Genomic DNA, 21,242 nt, shown 5'->3' on the forward strand with positions numbered 1-21,242 from the left:
ACCTGACAAAGGGAAGAAGTGTTACTTAACAGCAATGTACACAACACTGGTATTCTTATATAAACTAACAAAGGAAAGAAGTGTTACTTGACAGCAATGTACACAACACTGGTATTCTTATATAAACTAACAAAGGGAAGAAGTGTTACTTGACAGCAATATACACAACACTGGTATTCTTATATAAACTTCAAAAGGAAGAAGTGTTACTTGACAGCAATGTACACAACACTGGTATTCTTATATAAACTTTCAAAAGGAAAAAGTGTTACTTAACAGCAATGTACACTGGTATTCTTATATAACCTACAAGGGAAGAAGTGTTATTACACAACACTGGTATTCTTATATAAACTTTCAAAGGGAAGAAGTGTTACTTGACAGCAATGTACACAACACTGGTATTCTTATATAAACTAACAAAGGGAAGAAGTGTTACTTAACATCAATGTACACAACACTGGTATTTTTATATAAACTAACAAAGGAAAGAAGTGTTACTTGACAGCAATGTACACAACACTAGTATTTTTATATAAACTAACAGAGGGAAGAAGTGTTACTTAACATCAATGTACACAACACTGGTATTCTTATATAACCTAACAAAGGAAAGAAGTGTTACTTGACAGCAATGTACACAACACTGGTATTCTTATATAAACTTTCAAAGGGAAGAAGTGTTACTTGACAGCAATGTACACAACACTGGTATTCTTATATAAACTTTCAAAGGGAAGAAGTGTTACTTGACAGCAATGTACACAACACTGGTATTCTTATATAACCTGACAAAGGGAAGAAGTGTTACTTAACAGCAATGTACACAACACTGGTATTCTTATATAACCTGACAAAGGGAAGAAGTGTTACTTAACAGCAATGTACACAACACTGGTATTCTTATATAAACTTTCAAAGGGAAGAAGTGTTACTTGACAGCAATGTACACAACACTGGTATTCTTATATAAACTTTCAAAGGGAAGAAGTGTTACTTGACAGCAATGTACACAACACTGGTATTCTTATATAAACTTTCAAAGGGAAGAAGTGTTACTTGACAGCAATGTACACAACACTGGTATTCTTATATAACATGACAAAGGGAAGAAGTGTTACTTGACAGCAATGTACACAACACTGGTATTCTTATATAAACTTTCAAAGGAAAGAAGTGTTACTTAACAGCAATGTACACAACACTGGTATTCTTATATAAACTAACAAAGGGAAGAAGTGTTACTTGACAGCAATGTACACAACAATGGTATTCTTATATAAACTTTCAAAGGGAAGAAGTGTTACTTGACAGCAATGTACACAACAATGGTATTCTTATATAAACTTTCAAAGGGAAGAAGTGTTACTTGACAGCAATGTACACAACAATGGTATTCTTACATAAACTTTCAAAGGGAAGAAATGTTACTTGACAGCATTGTACACAACACTGGTATACTTATATAAACTGACAAAGGGAAGAAGTGTTACTTAACAGCAATGTACACAACACTGGTATTCTTATATAAACTTTCAAAGGAAAGAAGTGTTACTTAACAGCAATGTACACAACACTGGTATTCTTATATAAACTTTCAAAGGGAAGAAGTTTTACTTGACAGCAATGTACACAACACTGGTATTCTTATATAAACTTTCAAAAGGAAAAAGTGTTACTTAACAGCAATGTACACAACACTGGTATTCTTATATAAACTTTCAAAGGGAAGAAGTGTTACTTGACAGCAATGTACACAACACTGGTATTCTTATATAAACTAACAAAGGGAAGAAGTGCTACTTGACAGCATTGTACACAACACTGGTATTCTTATATAAACTTTCAAAGGGAAGAAGTGTTACTTGACAGCAATGTACACAACACTGGTATTCTTATATAAACTAACAAAGGGAAGAAGTGTTACTTAACAGCAATGTACACAACAATGGTATTCTTATATAACCTTTCAAAGGGAAGAAGTGTAACACAAGAACATCAAATTCTTCTGAATTATTTACTAGAAGTGGAATGTTACATTACATATAAGATGCTCCCTTGATATCTACTAAAACCTAAAGCACTCTACAAAAAGTAATACATGGGAGAAGCTTGAAACATATAGAAAAAATAGTTAAATATTTGTACCAATAAATGTGAAAGTAATTATAAAAGAATAAAATGTAGAAATGCCATAAATCTGACAAAATCATTTATTATATTCAGTTATTCTATTATTAAATTAATTATCAAATAAAGTGAACATATTTCACTTTAGAATATATTTCATATTTACATGTAGTACATTACTAAAATAAGCAGTGATAGAAAATCTACATACATTATTTAGAATACAAACTGATACTCTAAGATATCATAACTAAATGTTGTCACTATCCTTATTAGGAAGTCCCTCTAATGGACTGCCACACGTCAGGCTTAGCATAGGTAAAACATATTTAATATTAAACTATCAGTGCTCATACAGTACAAACTAAAGATTGTAATATATATAAAAGAGAAATCTATGTACTCCTGAAGTAATGGTAAATTTGTAAGTAGTGGAAAAAGAAGTTTTGTGTTGTCCTACCTTCCAGGATATGTTGATGAACTAGTTTCTGACAATCGGGTCGATACTGTATCTTTTTTTTAAGAATGTTACTTATCTACAAATACAGAAAATATAAAATACATGAAGTTTGGTTTGGTGGTTTCTCTTGTATAATGTTAATTAATTAACTTAATATTGTATGTTTACTTATAATGTCTGCAGGTAAATTACAAAATTATTTATTACAATCTGAATATTTGTTAATCTATCATCTGTTTATTTAATCTTTTTTTCTTTAAAATCGTTCTAACCAATAAAAAATATTAAATAAACAGATAATAGATTAGCAAGTCTATAGATAAACAAACGTAAATTAAACAATATATAATTAGCTTGGTGACTATATGAGAAAATCTGAACTTTTACAATTATGTATTTCAGTACTGACCTTTGCCCGTTCCAATTTCTGTCGCTGCATGTGGAAAGATGGAGGGGTATTTAAGGCTGGATATAAAAAAAACAAGCATTTTGTAATGTTTGTTACACATGCAGATCTCTTTGTATGTAATTAAATAAATTTTCAAAAAAATGTTATGGTAACATGACTTACAAATCAATCATTTTCCTTTTACTTTCACATAATGTTAATTGTAGCATTTAGAAAGTAACCTTATAAATTCTTATAATGATTTAGAAAACAGCATTCACACATCTGTAACATCTATACACATATACATTGAAACACAAAAGAAAACTAACAAAAAGAAAAAAGATGGCAAATAGAATTATATGAAAGATAAATAAACGTCTTACAGAAAAATATACTGCTATTCACATGAATAGATACAATACTAATATCTTTACTTTCATCTTAAAACTCACTACTAACTCTATAACAGATGTGTCACTCAAGCTAAGTCATCAAGTGTCACTACATACAATACTAATATCTTTACTTTCATCTTAAAACTCACTACTAGCTCTATAACAGATGTGTCACTCAAGCTAAGTCATCAAGTGTCAATACATACAATACTAATATCTTTACTTTCATCTTAAAACTCACTACTAACTCTATAACAGATGTGTCACTCAAGCTAAGTCATCAAGTGTCAATACAAACAATACTAGTATCTTTACTTTCATCTTAAAACTCACTACTAACTCTATAACAGATGTGTCACTCAAGCTAAGTCATCAAGTGTCAATACAAACAATACTAGTATCTTTACTTTCATCTTAAAACTCACTACTAACTCTATAACAGATGTGTCACTCAAGCTAAGTCATCAAGTGTCAATACAAACAATACTAGTATCTTTACTTTCATGAAATTTCAATACCATAATCTACATGGTAATTTGTAGTTTCTAATAAATTTAAATTTTTTAAAGTTTCAAAATAAACTGAATAGAAAAAAATCTTAACAGAATATTAATTTTGAATCAAACCATACAATGGTTACTATTCTTTACAGTTACAAAGGTACATAATAAAAAATGAAACAAGAGAATATATTTACGTGGCATAATCCCTTGTTCTATGAGTTGTGATACTGGCCGACGTTCCAATAGTTTCTTCTTCAGAGCTGAAACAACAGACTACACATAAATGTCCATGTAGTGTGAAAACACAGCCAAAACAAAACAGTACAGACAGAAACAAACAAAACCATACTACACTGCAGAAAACATCTTTTAGATAAAAAAAACCATAGGATGACAAACTACATCTTAGATTATTCCTTTAATGTAATAATTGTATCACTGTACGTTACAGTGCTGTTTACAAATAAAAGTACCAATTGTATTACACCAATATTTTAATATGAAAATCACTGTACATATTACACACAATTTTGAAGAAAAATTTCTCTCCAACATAAGCAGAGTCTGATTTCTGGGAACGTCTGTGTTACAATAAGAACTATGTATCTTACTAACCTGATGAAATATCCATCAGAAATGGACACTTCGTTCATTACATTACACAACAAACAAATTTCTCTTTTGTGCATTATATTAATATTTCTTAAACATAAAAACTGATACCCTTAAAGTTCCACAGGTTTCCCACTCCCACCTATGTTTGAGGAATGCTTACATTCTTTGTTCTTGTCCATGGATTTCTGAAGAGAATCTTCATCAACCTCGGTATTTTGTGAAGAGATAGAGTCCTGAGATTGGGACAAGGGAATCACTGTGTTTCTGGTCGTGCTTCCTCCATTTGTGTTATTGACGTTCCAATCTGCCATTGTGGTCAAGTTTAGGTTATAGTCTCTAAACCACTCAGGATAGAAGGTGATAATAGTTTCTAAGAGATCCTGGTCCAGCTGTATCCCCCAGTATATCTGGTTATCTCCACTTCCTGAACATTATCATTACAGGTCTCTTTAGTTTCTGATATAAACTACACACCATAAAATATTTATATATTATTTACTACTTTCAAGAAGACATCTAACTTTACTAGTCCCAGTATGATCACAACACTCCATTATGAGAGGTACTAGTCCAAGTCCACTAGGAGTATGATCACACTACTACATTATGAGAGGTACTGATCCCAGTACACTAGAAGTATGATCACAATAATACATTATGAGAGGTACTAATCCCAGTACACTAGGAGTATGATCACAATACTACATTATGAGAGGTACTAATCCCAGTCTACTAGGAGTATGATCACAATACTACATTATGAGAGGTACTAATCCCAGTCTACTAGGAGTATGATCACAATACTACATTATGAGAGGTACTAACCCCAGTCCACTAGGAGTATGTCCGCAATACTACATTATGAGAGGTACTAATCCCAGTACACTAGGAGTATGTCTGCAATACTACATTATGAGAGGTACTAATCCCAGTACACTAGGAGTATGTCTGCAATACTACATTATGAGAGGTACTAATCCCAGTACACTAGGAGTATGATCACAATAATACATTATGAGAGGTACTAATCCCAGTCCACTAGCAGTATGATCACAATAATACATTATGAGAGGTACTAATCCCAGTCCACTAGCAGTATGATCACAATACTGCACTGTGAGAGGTACTAATCCCAGTCCACTAGCAGTATGATCACAATACTGCACTGTGAGAGGTACTAATCCCAGTCCACTAGGAGTATGATCACAATAATACATTATGAGAGGTACTAATCCCAGTACACTAGGAGTATGATCACAACACTACATTATGAGAGGTACTAATCCCAGTACACTAGGAGTATGATCACAACACTACATTATGAGAGGTACTAATCCCAGTACACTAGGAGTATGATCACAACACTACATTATGAGAGGTACTAATCCCAGTACACTAGAAGTATGATCACAACACTACATTATGAGAGGTACTAATCCCAGTCCACTAGGAGTATGATCACAACACTACATTATGAGAGGTACTAATCCCAGTCCACTAGGAGTATGATCACAACACCACATTATGAGAGGTACTAATCCCAGTACACTAGGAGTATGATCACAACACTACATTATGAGAGGTACTAATCCCAGTCACTAGGAGTATGATCACAACACTACATTATGAGAGGTACTAATCCCAGTACACTAGGAGTATGATCACAACACTACATTATGAGAGGTACTAATCCCAGTACACTAGGAGTATGATCACAACACTACATTATGAGAGGTACTAATCCCAGTACACTAGGAGTATGATCACAACACTACATTATGAGAGGTACTAATCCCAGTACACTAGGAGTATGATCACAACACTACATTATGAGAGGTACTAATCCCAGTACACTAGTATGTCACAACACTACATTATAGAGGTACTAATCGCAGTATGATCACAACACTACATTATGAGAGGTACTAATCGCAGTACACTAGGAGTATGATCACAACACTACATTATGAGAGGTACTAATCGCAGTACACTAGGAGTATGATCACAACACTACATTATGAGAGGTACTAATCCCAGTACACTAGGAGTATGATCACAACACTACATTATGAGAGGTACTAATCCCAGTACACTAGGAGTATGATCACAACACTACATTATGAGAGGTACTAATCCCAGTACACTAGGAGTATGATCACAACACTACATTATGAGAGGTACTAATCCCAGTACACTAGGAGTATGATCACAACACTACATTATGAGAGGTACTAATCCCAGTCCACTAGGAGTATGATCACACTACTACATTATGAGAGGTACTAATCCCAGTACACTAGAAGTATGATCACAATACTACATTATGAGAGGTACTAATCCCAGTACACTAGGAGTATGATCACAATACTACATTATGAGAGGTACTAATCCCAGTACACTAGGAGTATGATCACAATACTACATTATGAGAGGTACTAATCCCAGTCTACTAGGAGTATGATCACAATACTACATTATGAGAGGTACTAACCCCAGTCCACTAGGAGTATGTCCGCAATACTACATTATGAGAGGTACTAATCCCAGTACACTAGGAGTATGATCACAATACTACATTATGAGAGGTACTAATCCCAGTACACTAGGAGTATGATCACAATACTACATTATGAGAGGTACTAATCCCAGTACACTAGGAGTATGATCACAACACTACATTATGAGAGGTACTAATCCCAGTACACTAGGAGTATGATCACAACACTACATTATGAGAGGTACTAATCCCAGTACACTAGGAGTATGATCACAACACTACATTATGAGAGGTACTAATCCCTGTACACTAGGAGTATGATCACAATACTACATTATGAGAGGTACTAATCCCAGTACACTAGGAGTATGATCACAACACTACATTATGAAAGGTACTAATCGCAGTACACTAGGAGTATGATCACAACACTACATTATGAGAGGTACTAATCCCAGTACAATAGGAGTATGATCACAACACTACATAATGAGAGGTACTAATCCCAGTACACTAGGAGTATGATCACAACACTACATTATGAGAGGTACTAATCCCAGTACACTAGGAGTATGATCACAACACTACATTATGAGAGGTACTAACCCCAGTACACTAGGAGTATGATCACAATACTACATTATGAGAGGTACTAATCCCAGTACACTAGGAGTATGACCATAATACAACATTATGAGAGGTACTACTCCCAATACACTAAAAGTGTGATCACAATACTGCATTATGAAAGGTACTAGTCCTAGTCCACTATAAGTATGATCAAATAATCACAATACTACATTATCAAAGGCACTAGTCCCAGTCCACTGGATGTATGATCACAATACAACATTATGAGAGGTACTAGTCCCAGTCCACTAGGAGTATGGTCACAATACTGTATTATGAAAGGTACTGGGCCCAGTCCACTGTTTCCATGATTCAGGTCAGTACCAAGATATTACTGTCTCAATGAATCAGGTCAGTACCAAGGGATTACCATCTCAATGAATCAGGTCAGTACCAAGGGATTACCATCTCAATGATTCAGGTCAGTACCAAGGGATTACTATCTCAATGATTCAGCACCAATAATTATCATGTGGAGTGTTATCCATCAGAAATATTCCTAATATTTTTGGATATAAAAAGAAAGTACTTAATAGAATTTCGAGAGGAAAAGTATGATCATGTACAATGTATTGAAGACATTTTAAATTATACCCACAACAAGACAGCAGTTCTAATACCTTCATTTAATATACTATCAGAATCTGCTTCAAAACACAAAAGCACAGCTACAACTTGGACACAAGATGGCTCCATTAATGAAACTGATTCTTTAAAAAGCACCAGACTACACAAGTTACATAATACTTAAAGCATCAGACTACACCAGTTACATAATACTTAAAGCATCAGACTACACAAGTTACATAATACTTAAAGCACCAGACTACACAAGTTACATAATACTTAAAGCACCAGACTACACAAGTTACATAATACTTAAAGCACCAGACTACACAAGTTACATAATACTTAAAGCATCAGACTACACAAGTTACATAATACTTAAAGCATCAGACTACACAAGTTACATTACTTAACATTATTGGAATGTAAGGAAAACTAGTAATATTGAACTGAGTAGAATGTAGGGACATCAAAAAGTGAGTAAGTAGGTGGTACCTATCTGCACGAAAGTTTAGAGTGTGTTGATTAGTGATAACGAAAGATTCTCTGATGACATGGTCAGTGATAACGAAAGATTCTTTGATGTTAGGTCCATATTTTCAACAAAGTGAGGAGAAAATGAATGCCATCATGTACTCTATAAAAATAAAACCTAGCTACACCAAGGAGAAAAAAAAATGGTTAGTAACACAGAATAACATGACCAGATTCTGCTCTTTGGATTTCTCATTACATACATTAAAAAAAACAAACATGAAATTAAAAAGTAGATAATGTTTGGTAAGGAAATAAACACAAACGTTAAAAGATGAATCAAAATAAGGAAATTAGAAGAATGAAATATTGTACTTGAACTTGATAATTTTAAAGAAAAAAAAGTATATTATTTCTTAGTTGTTACTTTATAGTTAAACTCATGTCTTAGTATTCTCTTATTTTGATTGACAGGTAAGTAAACATGATAGTAACCCTCATAACTGTGTAAATCCTGCAGAAAAGCCTCATAAAATCAAATAAAGAAATATACAAATGTCGTTTAGTAAATTAATACACCACCCCATAATCCTACTAGAAATCATTAGAGTTTTTCTAATAAATGACAGTAATACCTGTTAGTAAGTCAACATAAAAATAATTTCTACTGTGACATATTTTATATCTTGTCTTTTAAGGTATAATAGTTTCCAACCTTACTCCTAACACTAAGGATTTGATATTAATTAGACTTGGTGATGTAAGTTATGGAAGACAATAAGTTACATGATATTAATTAAACGTGGGGGCTTGGCATGGCCAAGCGCGTAAGGCGTGCGACTCGTAATCCGAGGGTCGCAGGTTCGCACCCGCGTCGCGCTAAACATGCTCGCCCTCCCAGTCGTGGGGGCGTATAATGTGACGGTCAATCCCACTATTCGTTGGTAAAAGAGTAGCCCAAGAGTTGGCGGTGGGTGGTGATGACTAGCTGCCTTCCCTCTAGTCTTACACTGCTAAATTAGGGACGGCTAGCACAGATAGCCCTCGAGTAGCTTTGTGCGAAATTCCAAAGAAACAAAGAATTAAACTTGGTTATGTAAGTTGTGGAAGAAAATAATTAATTTGATATTAATTAGACTTGGTGATGTAAGTTATGGAAGACAATAATTAATTTGATATTAATTAGATTTGGGGATGTAAGTTATGGAAGAAAATAATTAATTAGTCTTTATAAGTTTCTTTAACGAACCGAATAACTTAAACCATAAATATTTAACATTTGCCTGCGTACCAGTACAACGATAAATACGCACTCCAAATAACCCTAAAATAGACCTCTGGTCAAGTGACTATTCCTTAATGCTATTACCAGCGGTAAGCAGAACTGGCACTTAGCCAAGATGAGCAAATAATAAGGAATGTCTGAAAGACTTTACGACAACATACCGTCTCATATAAAGGCAAAGTGGGCAGCTATCGTGGAAACACAAGTTGTATCTGTATATATATATATCATCCCGCATTTATACCTTCTTTTGTTTCTATTTCTCTAATTTTTTGATATTCTATTTTACCAATCTTTACTTCTCTCTAACTAGACTTTTTCGCTCGTCATTTTTTTAATCATATTTATTCGACCTTTTCATCTGCGTGACGAACTGGTCAGTGTTTGTAGTTTGAATCTGAGAGTTCATAGTTCCGAAACCATTACTGTGAAAACACACTCGTAACTTAAAGCCGTGATTACACTGTAAAAGAGGCTGACTGTTACATCCTACTATTCAATCAGATAAAGCTAGCCTAAAAGTGGGCGGTGGGTGTTCTTGGCTAACTCCCTCAAGTCTTATCTATTAATTCTAAATTAGGAGCGGCTATGGTCCAATGTCTAACTTTTTCAAGTTGTACATCCACTTTCACTGTTACAAGTTGTATATACACATTCACTGCCACAATTGTATTTTTGTCTCATATCATACCCATATTTTCTGTGTCTATTCGTCTGTTTTCATTCCTAATGAACTTTTATTCTCCAAACTTTATTATTGTCCAACAGACTTGTAAAATATTTATTCCTATTTGTTTTCAACATTTTTTTTTCAGAGTTTGTAGCGTTCAATAACATATAAAATCTGTTCCGATGTTCAGAAAATTTTGTTTCTGTTGTTTTTTTTGTAACCTTGCCTTTTGATTCTGACCCTCAATAAATTCTAAGTTGGAACATAGTCCTAAAGTATAAGGACTTTGGTGTAAGTGCATTCAACCGATTTCGAGAAATTTTATTGACAAACATACACACATACGAGAGAGAAAATGTAGCATCGGTCCATCTTCAGTGTTGGAGACAATAAAATTTCTAAATGATAACCCTAAAAAAGAATGACAGGCTGGTAGACTCGAGTCTTGAATAAAATGCACAGATTTTTGTTTGTTTGTTTTTAAGCACAAAGTATCCAAAGAATTCTAAAGCCTTCAGTCTTACTGAGGATCTATATAATAAAAAATTATTTCAGAAGAATACTTTCAACCTGAATTTACTATGACAGAATTAAATGAATACAATTTGATGAAATTTACATGGAAAGTATAAACATTTTTCCAGTAGCTCAACAGTTATCAGAGCCACTTTCCCTAAGAATAGTCTAAGTCCGTTGGTTGAACTATACATGGTTATAAACAACCCACTACAAGGCATGTGAACCAATAATACATTCACCGTATTGAACGTATAATAAAGATCAAAAGTGTGAAACAGCAAGCCTAGCCCTTGAATCAAACATATTATTGTTTATATGTTAGCATATTATTGTTGCAAAAACTAGATAATACAGTTTAAATTTTACTGTGATTTCGTACCGTATTGGTCATGTTAGGTTAATTTGTCTAAAGCTAAACAATGTGTCACCTGTGCTCGGCTCATTGCAACAAATTTTTAGTGTTAAAATTACTAATACCAACTACTGAACCGCTAGAGGACGACAGATGTGGGTAAAACGTGTTCATCTGGTTCGTTTTTATAATAATTTTTAGGCCTATTCTTATTGGGTTTTCAATATTTCGCTGGGTTTCGGAATTCAAACCTCATTCGTGAAAAAACTGCCTTGTCTGAACAACTATAAAATAATCAGTTTGTTTTAGTTACTTACTGATTTAAATTACAAAAAATGCACTTGCTTCAGGAAAGCACATTTGATTCAACAACTATTGGGGAACTCTGTATTATCACACCAGCTAGTCTTACCTCAAAGACCAAAACATTCGAGTTACCAGGTTAATTATTACCATCAAGGTTACGCCCCCTACAAGAAAAAAAGGCCTAGCCACGTGGGCCCTAGCGACAGCTGTTTAGCCGTGTGTCTGCGTTTTTTGGCAACAAGCCTATAGATCCCATCTCAAAACAGACTTTAAAAAATAGTAGTCACGACAGTGTGAGAAATTAAACCTAGCAGCAGATGCCAACAAATCAGTCACTATCTCTCACAGATACTTCCGTATTGATGTTCTGAGGGAAATCCTATATAATACTGAACTTATAATTATTCAGAGGGATCAAAATTATAGAACGTCCCAAAGATATGCCTTAAATTACAAAACATTACAAGCATTCTACTTCAAGATTAACACCAGTTTTGTACGGAATATGACATCTTTGTTACTGTTATTAGCTCCAAAGGTTAACTTTCAACCAAGGTGTTTTATTTGTTGAACCAGAATTAAGAGAAGACTAAATACTAAAATTATAAAGAGTTTCCAAAACAAATTTGTTATATCTTCGCAAAATGGAATTTATACATTTAAAACGCTTATAAATTTAGGCCCATGTAATCCTCGTCATGTGAACAAGTGTAGGTTCATACTATCCTCATTTATTCTTGATGACGAAAGACCCACTTGCAATAAAAATGTATCTCAGAACGGCTGGTATGGATATTAAATACTTTTATTAATAAAGCAGAGAACAACGTTTCAACCTTCCTAGGTCACCCTCAGATTAACAAGAGAGAATTTGCAACTGACCGCTGCCGGACACACGTCTTAGGGATAACGGGTACGGGGTTGTAGGGGCGTTGCAGGTGGATGTTAGGTTATTAATTAGTATAGGTATAAAGTTGTTCCTTTATATCGGTTTAATTTTGGTTTTAGTTTCTGCAAAAGTAGGGCATCTTCCATTTTACGTTTGTTTATATTTGTTTCCATACTTAGTATCTGGGTGTTTTCTATGATTATGTTGTGTTTATTTGATTTGCAGTGTTCAAAACGTGTCAAGATGTGTTTTTGTGTTCTTTAAACCTAGTTTCTATCTTTCTGCCTATTTCTCCAATATAGAAGTCGTGGCAGTTGTTGCATTGTATTTTACAAATAATGTTAAATAATAATCTAATGTAGTAAACACCAAATTTATTGAAAAATCAGGTGCAAAACTTGGTTTGGTTTTGAATTTTGCACAAAACTACTCGGGAGCTATCTGCGCTAGCTGTCCATAATTTAGCAGTGTAACATTAAAGGGAAGGCAGCTAGTCATCACCCCCCCCATCGCCAACTCTTGGGCTACTCTTTTAACAACAAATAGTGGGAAAACGTGACATAATAACGTCCCCACAGCTGAAAGGGCGAATATGTTTGGTGTGAGGGGATTTGAGCCCGCGACCCTCAGATTACGAGTTGAACGCCATAACCCATCTTGCTGTCAGTCACCTGAAGTTGGCCTTTCCAGTCATGGGTTCAGGGAAAATAAAAATGTGTAAATGAAATCATGCTAAAACAGTATATAGTCCAATAAAAACCTTAAATTAAGTTTAAAAGACCAATAGCTCTTTAAAATGTAAAAACATTAGTCAGGCGGCCAGTATCACAATGTCACCTATGACACTGGCTAATGTCAAGGGCAAACCTATCTTTAAAATATGTTTAAGATGGCGTCGTCGTTCTTAACGACGAGATGATTGTGACCTGAGTGCCACACAGACCACACATTGGTGCACCGGTACCAGATAAAAGGAAGTGATGAGTTAAATAACTGTGACCAACGCGTAGCCAAAACAACTTCCTCCATTCAGTCTTTACAGAAACAAGATGGACAAAGAGCTAAAGAAGGCTTGATTTGAAAAGGCTTATTATTTTGTTACTCACTTCAGGTCGACTTCCAACTTAAGTATAGTCGGATTTTGATAACTGGACCATAGTCCATGTATGGAACAGGTACGGTGGTGATAGAGCCAGAGCAGATGGACTTTGCCGCTCTGTCAGTTAGCTCATTCCCACGAATACCAACATGACCTGGTATCCAAAAAATACTGGACAGAGATAGATGATATAGAGAGATGGGCCAGGCTGTTCTGGATATTGATAATAATAGTATGGTAACTAACATGGAATGATGTCAGGGCCAATAGACAGCTGAGTGAATCAGTATAGATCATACAATTCGTATATTGCATAGTTTCAATATGATTCAGGGCAAGAGAAATGGCATACAATTCGACAGTGAACACAGAAACTGCAGAGGGGATCCTGTGTGCTACAACCAAACTGTAACAAACCATGGCAGAACATACAGAGTCACTTGATTTTGAACCATCTGTATATATGGAAATGGATGAACTGTTTGAAAGATGTTCAGCAAATAAAGAGCAATATTTCCAATTGAGAGTACCAGTCTTCCTCAGATGACTCAAAGATAAGTCACAGTTGGGGATAATAATTAGCCATGGTGAAAGAGGTTGAACTGTTGATACTGCTATGCTATTCAAACACATATCAATTTTCTGATTGTGCCCGGATACAAAGATTAAAAGGAACAATGGCAAATTTTCTATTATAAAAAAGTGTGTTCCACTGAGGATGGAAAACACAACCCCAAGTAGTTTGCTGAGGTAAAGAGAGAAGTTTGGAAGCCTACTAAAGAGACAGTTGCAAATGGCGAATATACAGAGAGAGTTCATGGGACTTCACATACAAACTTTGGACTGGAGAAAGGACCCAGTGTAAATATACAGAGAGGGTTCATGGGACTTCACATACAAACTGTGAACTGGAGAAAGGACCCAGTGCAAATATACAGAGAGGGTTCATGGAACTTCACATACAAACTGTGGACTGGAGAAAGGACCCAGTGTAAATATACAGAGGGGGTTCATGGGACTTCACATACAAACTTTGGACTGAAGAAAGGCCCCAGTGTAAAGCCTGATGGTGAATAGGATCCACCATTTTCAGTGCTGACGTTGTGAGAGAACCATAAGACCTATAGTCAAGTTTGGATCGGATGAGGGCACGATAAATTTTAAATATGAAGTATCGATCTGCTCCCCAAGAGGTGGAAGAGAGGACATGAAGGATGTTCAGTGCTCTTATACGTTTGACACAAAGTTGCTTGATATGGGAAATAAAGTTTAATTTACAGTCAAATATAAGACCTAAGAACTTTAACTCAGGGACGACAGGAAGTACAACATCATCAATACAAAGTTCTGGATCCGGATGAATATCCTGTTGGCAGCAGAAATGTACACAAACAGTTTTAGGAAGATTAAGTAGAAACGTATTTGCTGTGGTCCACTTAAGTATATGATTTATTGCAGTTTGTAGCTGCCACTCAATAAACCTCACGTTTGATGACTGACATGAGATGTGAAAGTCATCAAGAAAAAGACCATTTGAAACTGTGGGGGTAGCTGTTCACTGATGGCATTAATTTTTATATTGAAAATTGTGAGACTTAGAACACAGCCCTGAGAGACTCAAGTTCCTGTGGTAAAAAACGGGAAAGTGTTGAGCTCACACGGACCTGGAATCGGCGGTTCATTACAAAATGGTTAATAAAAAGTGGCAAATTGTCACCCAATCCGTACGAGTGAAGATCTTGCAAGATGCCATATCTCCATATTGTATCATAAGCTTTCTCTAAATAAAAAAAATAGAAACAAGATGTTCTCGCTTCAAAAAGACTTCTCTAACTGACGTTTCAAGGCGAATTATGTGGTCTATCCTGGAGTATTGTCATCGGAACCCACACTGAGTGGGTGAGAAAAGGTTGTTTGATTCAAGGAACCAAACAAGACGAGCATTAATCATCTTCTCTGAGGTCTTACTGAGACAACTCGTCAAAGCAATGGGACGGTAATTCGAAGAAATCTTTGGATCCTTCGCAGGTTTAAGAATAGGGAGTATTCAGGAAAAAACATTATCCTGCCATATCCAGTTAAAGACAGCCAGGAGAATAGTAAGAGAGGCAGTAGAAAGGTGGCGTAGCATCTCATAATGTATATCATCAGATCCAACTGATGTATTGCCAGACAAATGAAGCGCAAGTTTGAGTTTCACCAGTGTAAGAGGGCGATTATAGTCATTGGGATGATCAGTCGAAAAGGAAAGAAGCAGATGTTCAACTTGTGTTTTAATAAACGTGTTTAAGAGGGAAGGGAATGAGCTTGAAGAGCTAGATACATGAAACATTCACCAAAAGTACTGGCAATGCTCTGACCATCAGCAACTTCATGGCCATTGAATATTAAGATAGAGAGGGGGCAGAAGTATACCATCCATTCACCTTCCAGATCTTGTCCCATATGACATTTGAACTGGTGGTTGACGAAATGCTGGAGGTGTATTTAATCCAAGATTCCTTCTGACTTTGATGTCTAGCTCGCCGAAATTTATCCGAAGCACGTTTCTGAGCTTTTCATGTTATAAAACAAGCAAAATTCCACCAAGGGCGGGGATGCTGTGGAAAAGATGTCGAAGTTTTGGGGATGCACTGAGCAGCTGCTTGGACAATACAGTTAGTTACTGCTGCTACACAATCATCTATCGATGATTTACATAAGATGGCAAGATCAAGTTCGGATAGAGAAGTGAAAGAGGGCCAGTTGGTCTGGTCCAATTTTCACTGAGGCACACGGGTCAGGTGACACGGACCACGGCCAATATCTCTTAATATGATAGGAAAATGATTGATGCCAACCTCTAAAGAAAAGCAAGTGAAAGTGAATGGAAGCAGATAAAAAGATCTTTAACAGTAAATGACTGACTGGGTGCATGAAAATGATTGAAAGTATTGAAGAGGTTGTGATTCAGGAGCATATGTTCTATAGCACGACCCTTCACATCAATACTAGAACCATCACAGACGGGATTATGCCCATTAAGATCCCCCAAAATTAAAAATGGGTTGGCGGTTACACAATGAGGGCCTCAAGGTCTGATGGATGATAATTTTTTCCAGGTGTAAGGTAGAGCAAACAATAATGGTACTACCCAAGGAGATAATGGTACTACCCAAGGAGATACAGATGGCTACAGCTTCCAAGGGCGTACTCAATGACAATAACTGGGTGGGCATATGTTGATCAACCAGCAGTGCTACTTTCCCATGTCCTACACATGACCTGTCATTTCGGTATAAAGAGTATTATTGAATTGTGACTGTATTAGTAGGTTTTAAAGATATATCCTGTAAAGAAAGACATTCGGGATGATAAAAGTCAATCAAATCCTTGATGTCATTTACATCTGATTGAAAACCTCAACAGTTCCATTGGATTAGTGTGGCCATTTAGAGGAGTACATGGCGAGGAGACCTTCTAGTTGTGACCGCGCTCTTTTTCTTTACTGGATGTGGTTTGGTCACTCTCTTGTGATCCTGCTCTTGATCGAGTAGGCAGGTCAGTGTTTGTAAACGTACGTTCCAGTGATTGAGGACGTAAACGAATGGTTTATTTAATTTTTGGGGTGTCTAGAGAGGAAGACCCCTTGAAAACACCTGGGCTTGAACAAGGTGAAGTTGGGCAATGACTGGAAGATGTAGTAGGGACAGAAGTAGGTACTGATTCGTTAAGTTTGTTGATTTTGGAGGATACTAGAATAAGATGCACTGGGATTCTGTAGGAGGCATGGAAAGGGGTGTCTGGACTCCTACTGTAGTAATGGAATGAAGTACAGCAGCATAAGTCCGAGATGGAATTGGGAATAGTAATTTCCAAGCCTCTAGGTAAGTAATATTGTGAACTGTTGTTAGACATTGTACATCTTTCTCTTCCACTCATTTAGAACAAGTAGTAAAATATGAAGGATATGAACCATTACAGTTAATACAATGCGGCTCTAGTTGGCATTCAAAAGCACCATGGTCTTTACTACCACAATGGGCACATGTCAAGGAATCACGGCAAGATGTTTTTGAATGACCAAATTGTAGACAATGAAAACATCTAACAGAGTTAGGAATATAAGGCCGTACCTTACAATTCAGATATCCTGCTTTGATGGAGGTAGGAGGACGTGATGTTGTAAATGTTAATATTAGAACATTTGTCGGCTCCATAATCCCGTCTCTAAGAGTAAAAATTCGGTGCATAGCCGTGACACCTTGGCTGGTGACATCTGTGAGGATCTCTGACTCTGGAATGGTCTTTAAATCCCTCTCAACTATAACTCCTCTGGAAGAATTCAAAGTAGAATGAGAAGTAACCTCAATATCACCATTAACCTCAATATCCTCATTAACCTGTAATTTCAAGAGGAGTTTGGTGATGAAACTGTTTGCACTAAAATGTCCCCAAACCGTAATTTTTTTTTACCGATTTAGGAGAGCCAGCAAGCCCTTCTAAGCCCTCCTGAATAAAAATGGAGACATCTGCCCTAATGGTTTTCAGTTAAAGAATGTATAATTAAAATCGTGGGACAGATTATAGTTGTAAGTTTGACCGTACAGAGTCATCAATGCGCGATCGTTTGCCAGTTGTCGGATTTTTCTCCATGCTGTCATGCTTGTTTATTTTTTATTTCAGGGGTATCCATCTCTGTGCTGTCATGCCTGTTTATTTTTTATTTGAGGGGTATCCATCTCTGTGCTGTCATGCCTGTTTATTTTTTATTTGAGGAGTATCCATCTCTGTGCTGTCATGCTTGTTTATTTTTTATTTGAGGGGTATCCATCTCTGTGCTGTCATGCTTGTTTATTTTTTATTTGAGGGGTATCCATCTCTGTGCTGTCATGTTACTTATTTTTTTATTTCAGGGGTATCAATCTCTGTGCTGTCATGCTTGTTTATTTTTTATTTGAGGGGTATCCATCTCTGTGCTGTAATGCTTGTTTATTTTTTATTTGAGGGGTATCCATCTCTGTGCTGTAATGCTTGTTTATTTTTTATTTGAGGGGTATCCATCTCCGTGCTGTCATGCTTGTTTATTTTTTTTTTTATTTGATGGGGTATCCATCTCCGTGCTGTCATGTTACTCATTTTTTATTTTAGGGGTATCCATCTCTGTGCTGTCACGTTACTTATTTTTTATTTCAGGGGTATCCATCTCCGTGCTGTCATGCTTGTTTATTTTTTTTGAGGGGTATCCATCTCCGTGCTGTCATGCTTGTATATATTTTATTTCAGGGGTATCCATAATAAAAAAGAACATTTCGGTGCCCACTGATCCAATCAAATATCATTTCTTAACCTCAAAATTACAAGAACCGACACACAATTCAAAACAGAAATCCACCGAAAAATCACTCATACTGGACTACATATTCCTTGGGACTCAGCACATGAAACAAAACAAAAAACTCAACACACTAAGAAACCAAATAAACACAGCCATAAAACTATGCTCACCAGATAAAATTAACGATGAATTAGACAAAATAAAACAATACTTTATCAACATCAATAAGTTTCCTCCACAAACCGTAGAAAACATTATACGCACACACCTAGAGAGAAACCAAAATCAACCAACAAAAGTAAATATATCTCACGAATAAAAAAATCTCGAAACCATACACTGCTGCATACAATCTATTCCCGACAACAGCAGAAAATAACCAACATTTGGCAAAAACTAGCAACAAAACATGATATTCCAGTTAATTCCAAATTTATTCAAAAACCAGACACAAAACTGAGGTCTATACTATGTAAAAACTACACTGACAAACACCACACCAACATTATTTATAAAATACAATGTGATAACTGCCACGACTTCTATATTGGAGAAACAAGTAGAAAATGGAAACCAGATTCAAAGAACATACAAAGTCATCTTCACACGTTTTCGAACACTGCAAGTCAAATAAACACAACATAACCATAGAAAACACTCAAATATTAAATAAAGAAACAAACATAAACAAACACAAAATTAAAGAAGCCTTACTTATACAATAACATAAACCCAAAATAAACCAATACAAAGGAACACCTTTATACTTATATTAATATATATATATATATATATATATATATAAATAATAAATAAAATTATATATTCAAACATCTAACACCGCCCTCTACATTCCGACACTCAGTTACACAACCCCTTCCAAACATGTGGTCAGCTTCCGGTCAGTTACCTCTTTCTTTGTAAACCTGACGATGACCGAAGAAGGTCGAAACGTTGTTCGTTCTTCTATGTAAAATATTTTCTCAACCCAAACGAGTCGTTTTTACATATATATTTCTCTACAACTGGGTTTCTCGACATCACTGAGGTGGATGTTTAGATCCCAGAGGATGAAAAGTGAAAGTACAGAACCTTCTCTGGGAGGTCCCCTCACCACATACAGGAAGTACAGAACCTTCTCTGTGAGGTCCCCTCACCATACACAGAAAATACAGAACCTTCTTTGTGAGGTCCCCTCACCACACACAGGAATCCACATCAAGAGGATTTCTGCAGTATATACTTTAAACTTCTAATGATGTCAGCAGTATTTATCTTAAATTGCGAATGATATGAGCATCATACAGTTTAAATTGTGTAAACTGTGAATCATATCGGCAACATACAGTTCAAATTGTGAGCGATATAAACAGTACATAGTGTAAACTGTGAATCATATCGGCAACATACAGTTCAAATTGTGAGCGATATAAACAGTATATAGTGTAAACTGTGAATGATGTAAACGGTATATAGTTTAAACTGTGAATGATACAAGCGGTATATAGTTTAAACTGTGAATGATGTAAGCGGTATATAGTTTAAACTGTGAATGATACAAGCGGTATATAGTTTAAACTGTGAATGATACAAGCTGTATATAGTTTAAACTGTGAATGATGTGAGCGGTATATAGTTTAAACTGATGTAAACGGTATATAGTTTAAACTGTGAATGATGTATATAGTTTAAACTGTGAATGATGTAAACGGTATATAGTTTAAACTGTGAATGATGTGAGCGGTATATAGTTTAAATTGTGAATGATGTGAGCGGTATATAGTTTAAATTGTGAATTATATAAGCAGTACACAGTTTAAGTTGCACGTGATATATGTGTGTCAAATTTGTTTAAAAATGAATTACTTCTTCGGTGTAGGTTAAAGATTTTAACTATCGACTAGGAAAAACTACTGAATAAATACAATAAAAAACGGATGTACTTACTTTGAGTGACTGGCGAGTTTGGCATACCAAGGACGGGAAGGTTTAACGTGGAATGTGACACCAGCTGGGACTGTGTTGTGACGTCTGAAGTGACGTAACTTCCGCTACCGATACTAATTGTACTTCATCGTCAATCTCGACATTTATAACATTTGGAAAAGTTAACACGGAGAAGATGTGTTATGTGTTGTGATGC

At 35.6% G+C, this 21,242-nt stretch overlaps 1 protein-coding gene across 5 annotated transcripts in view; it reads right to left on the reverse strand.

The window, feature by feature from the left end:
* LOC143224718 (uncharacterized) overlaps positions 1-21,242 on the reverse strand; it is a 90,298-nt gene that overhangs the window by 31,543 nt on the left and 37,513 nt on the right. For 2 of the 5 annotated variants that reach the window (XM_076452951.1, XM_076452952.1), the window contains 4 exons: positions 4,655-4,918; positions 4,074-4,139; positions 3,000-3,055; positions 2,591-2,666 (listed from right to left, as the gene is read on the reverse strand). In XM_076452951.1, the coding sequence (XP_076309066.1) occupies positions 2,591-2,666; positions 3,000-3,055; positions 4,074-4,139; positions 4,655-4,918 (462 nt within the window). Of the gene's footprint in view, positions 1-2,590; positions 2,667-2,999; positions 3,056-4,073; positions 4,140-4,654; positions 4,919-21,046; positions 21,231-21,242 lie in introns of those variants that run through there. The other 3 variants (XM_076452953.1, XM_076452955.1, XM_076452954.1) reach the window with 3 other exon arrangements.

The sequence above is a fragment of the Tachypleus tridentatus genome, chromosome 9, assembly GCF_004210375.1.
Source record: "Tachypleus tridentatus isolate NWPU-2018 chromosome 9, ASM421037v1, whole genome shotgun sequence".
NCBI classification, from domain to species: Eukaryota; Metazoa; Arthropoda; class Merostomata; order Xiphosura; family Limulidae; genus Tachypleus; species Tachypleus tridentatus.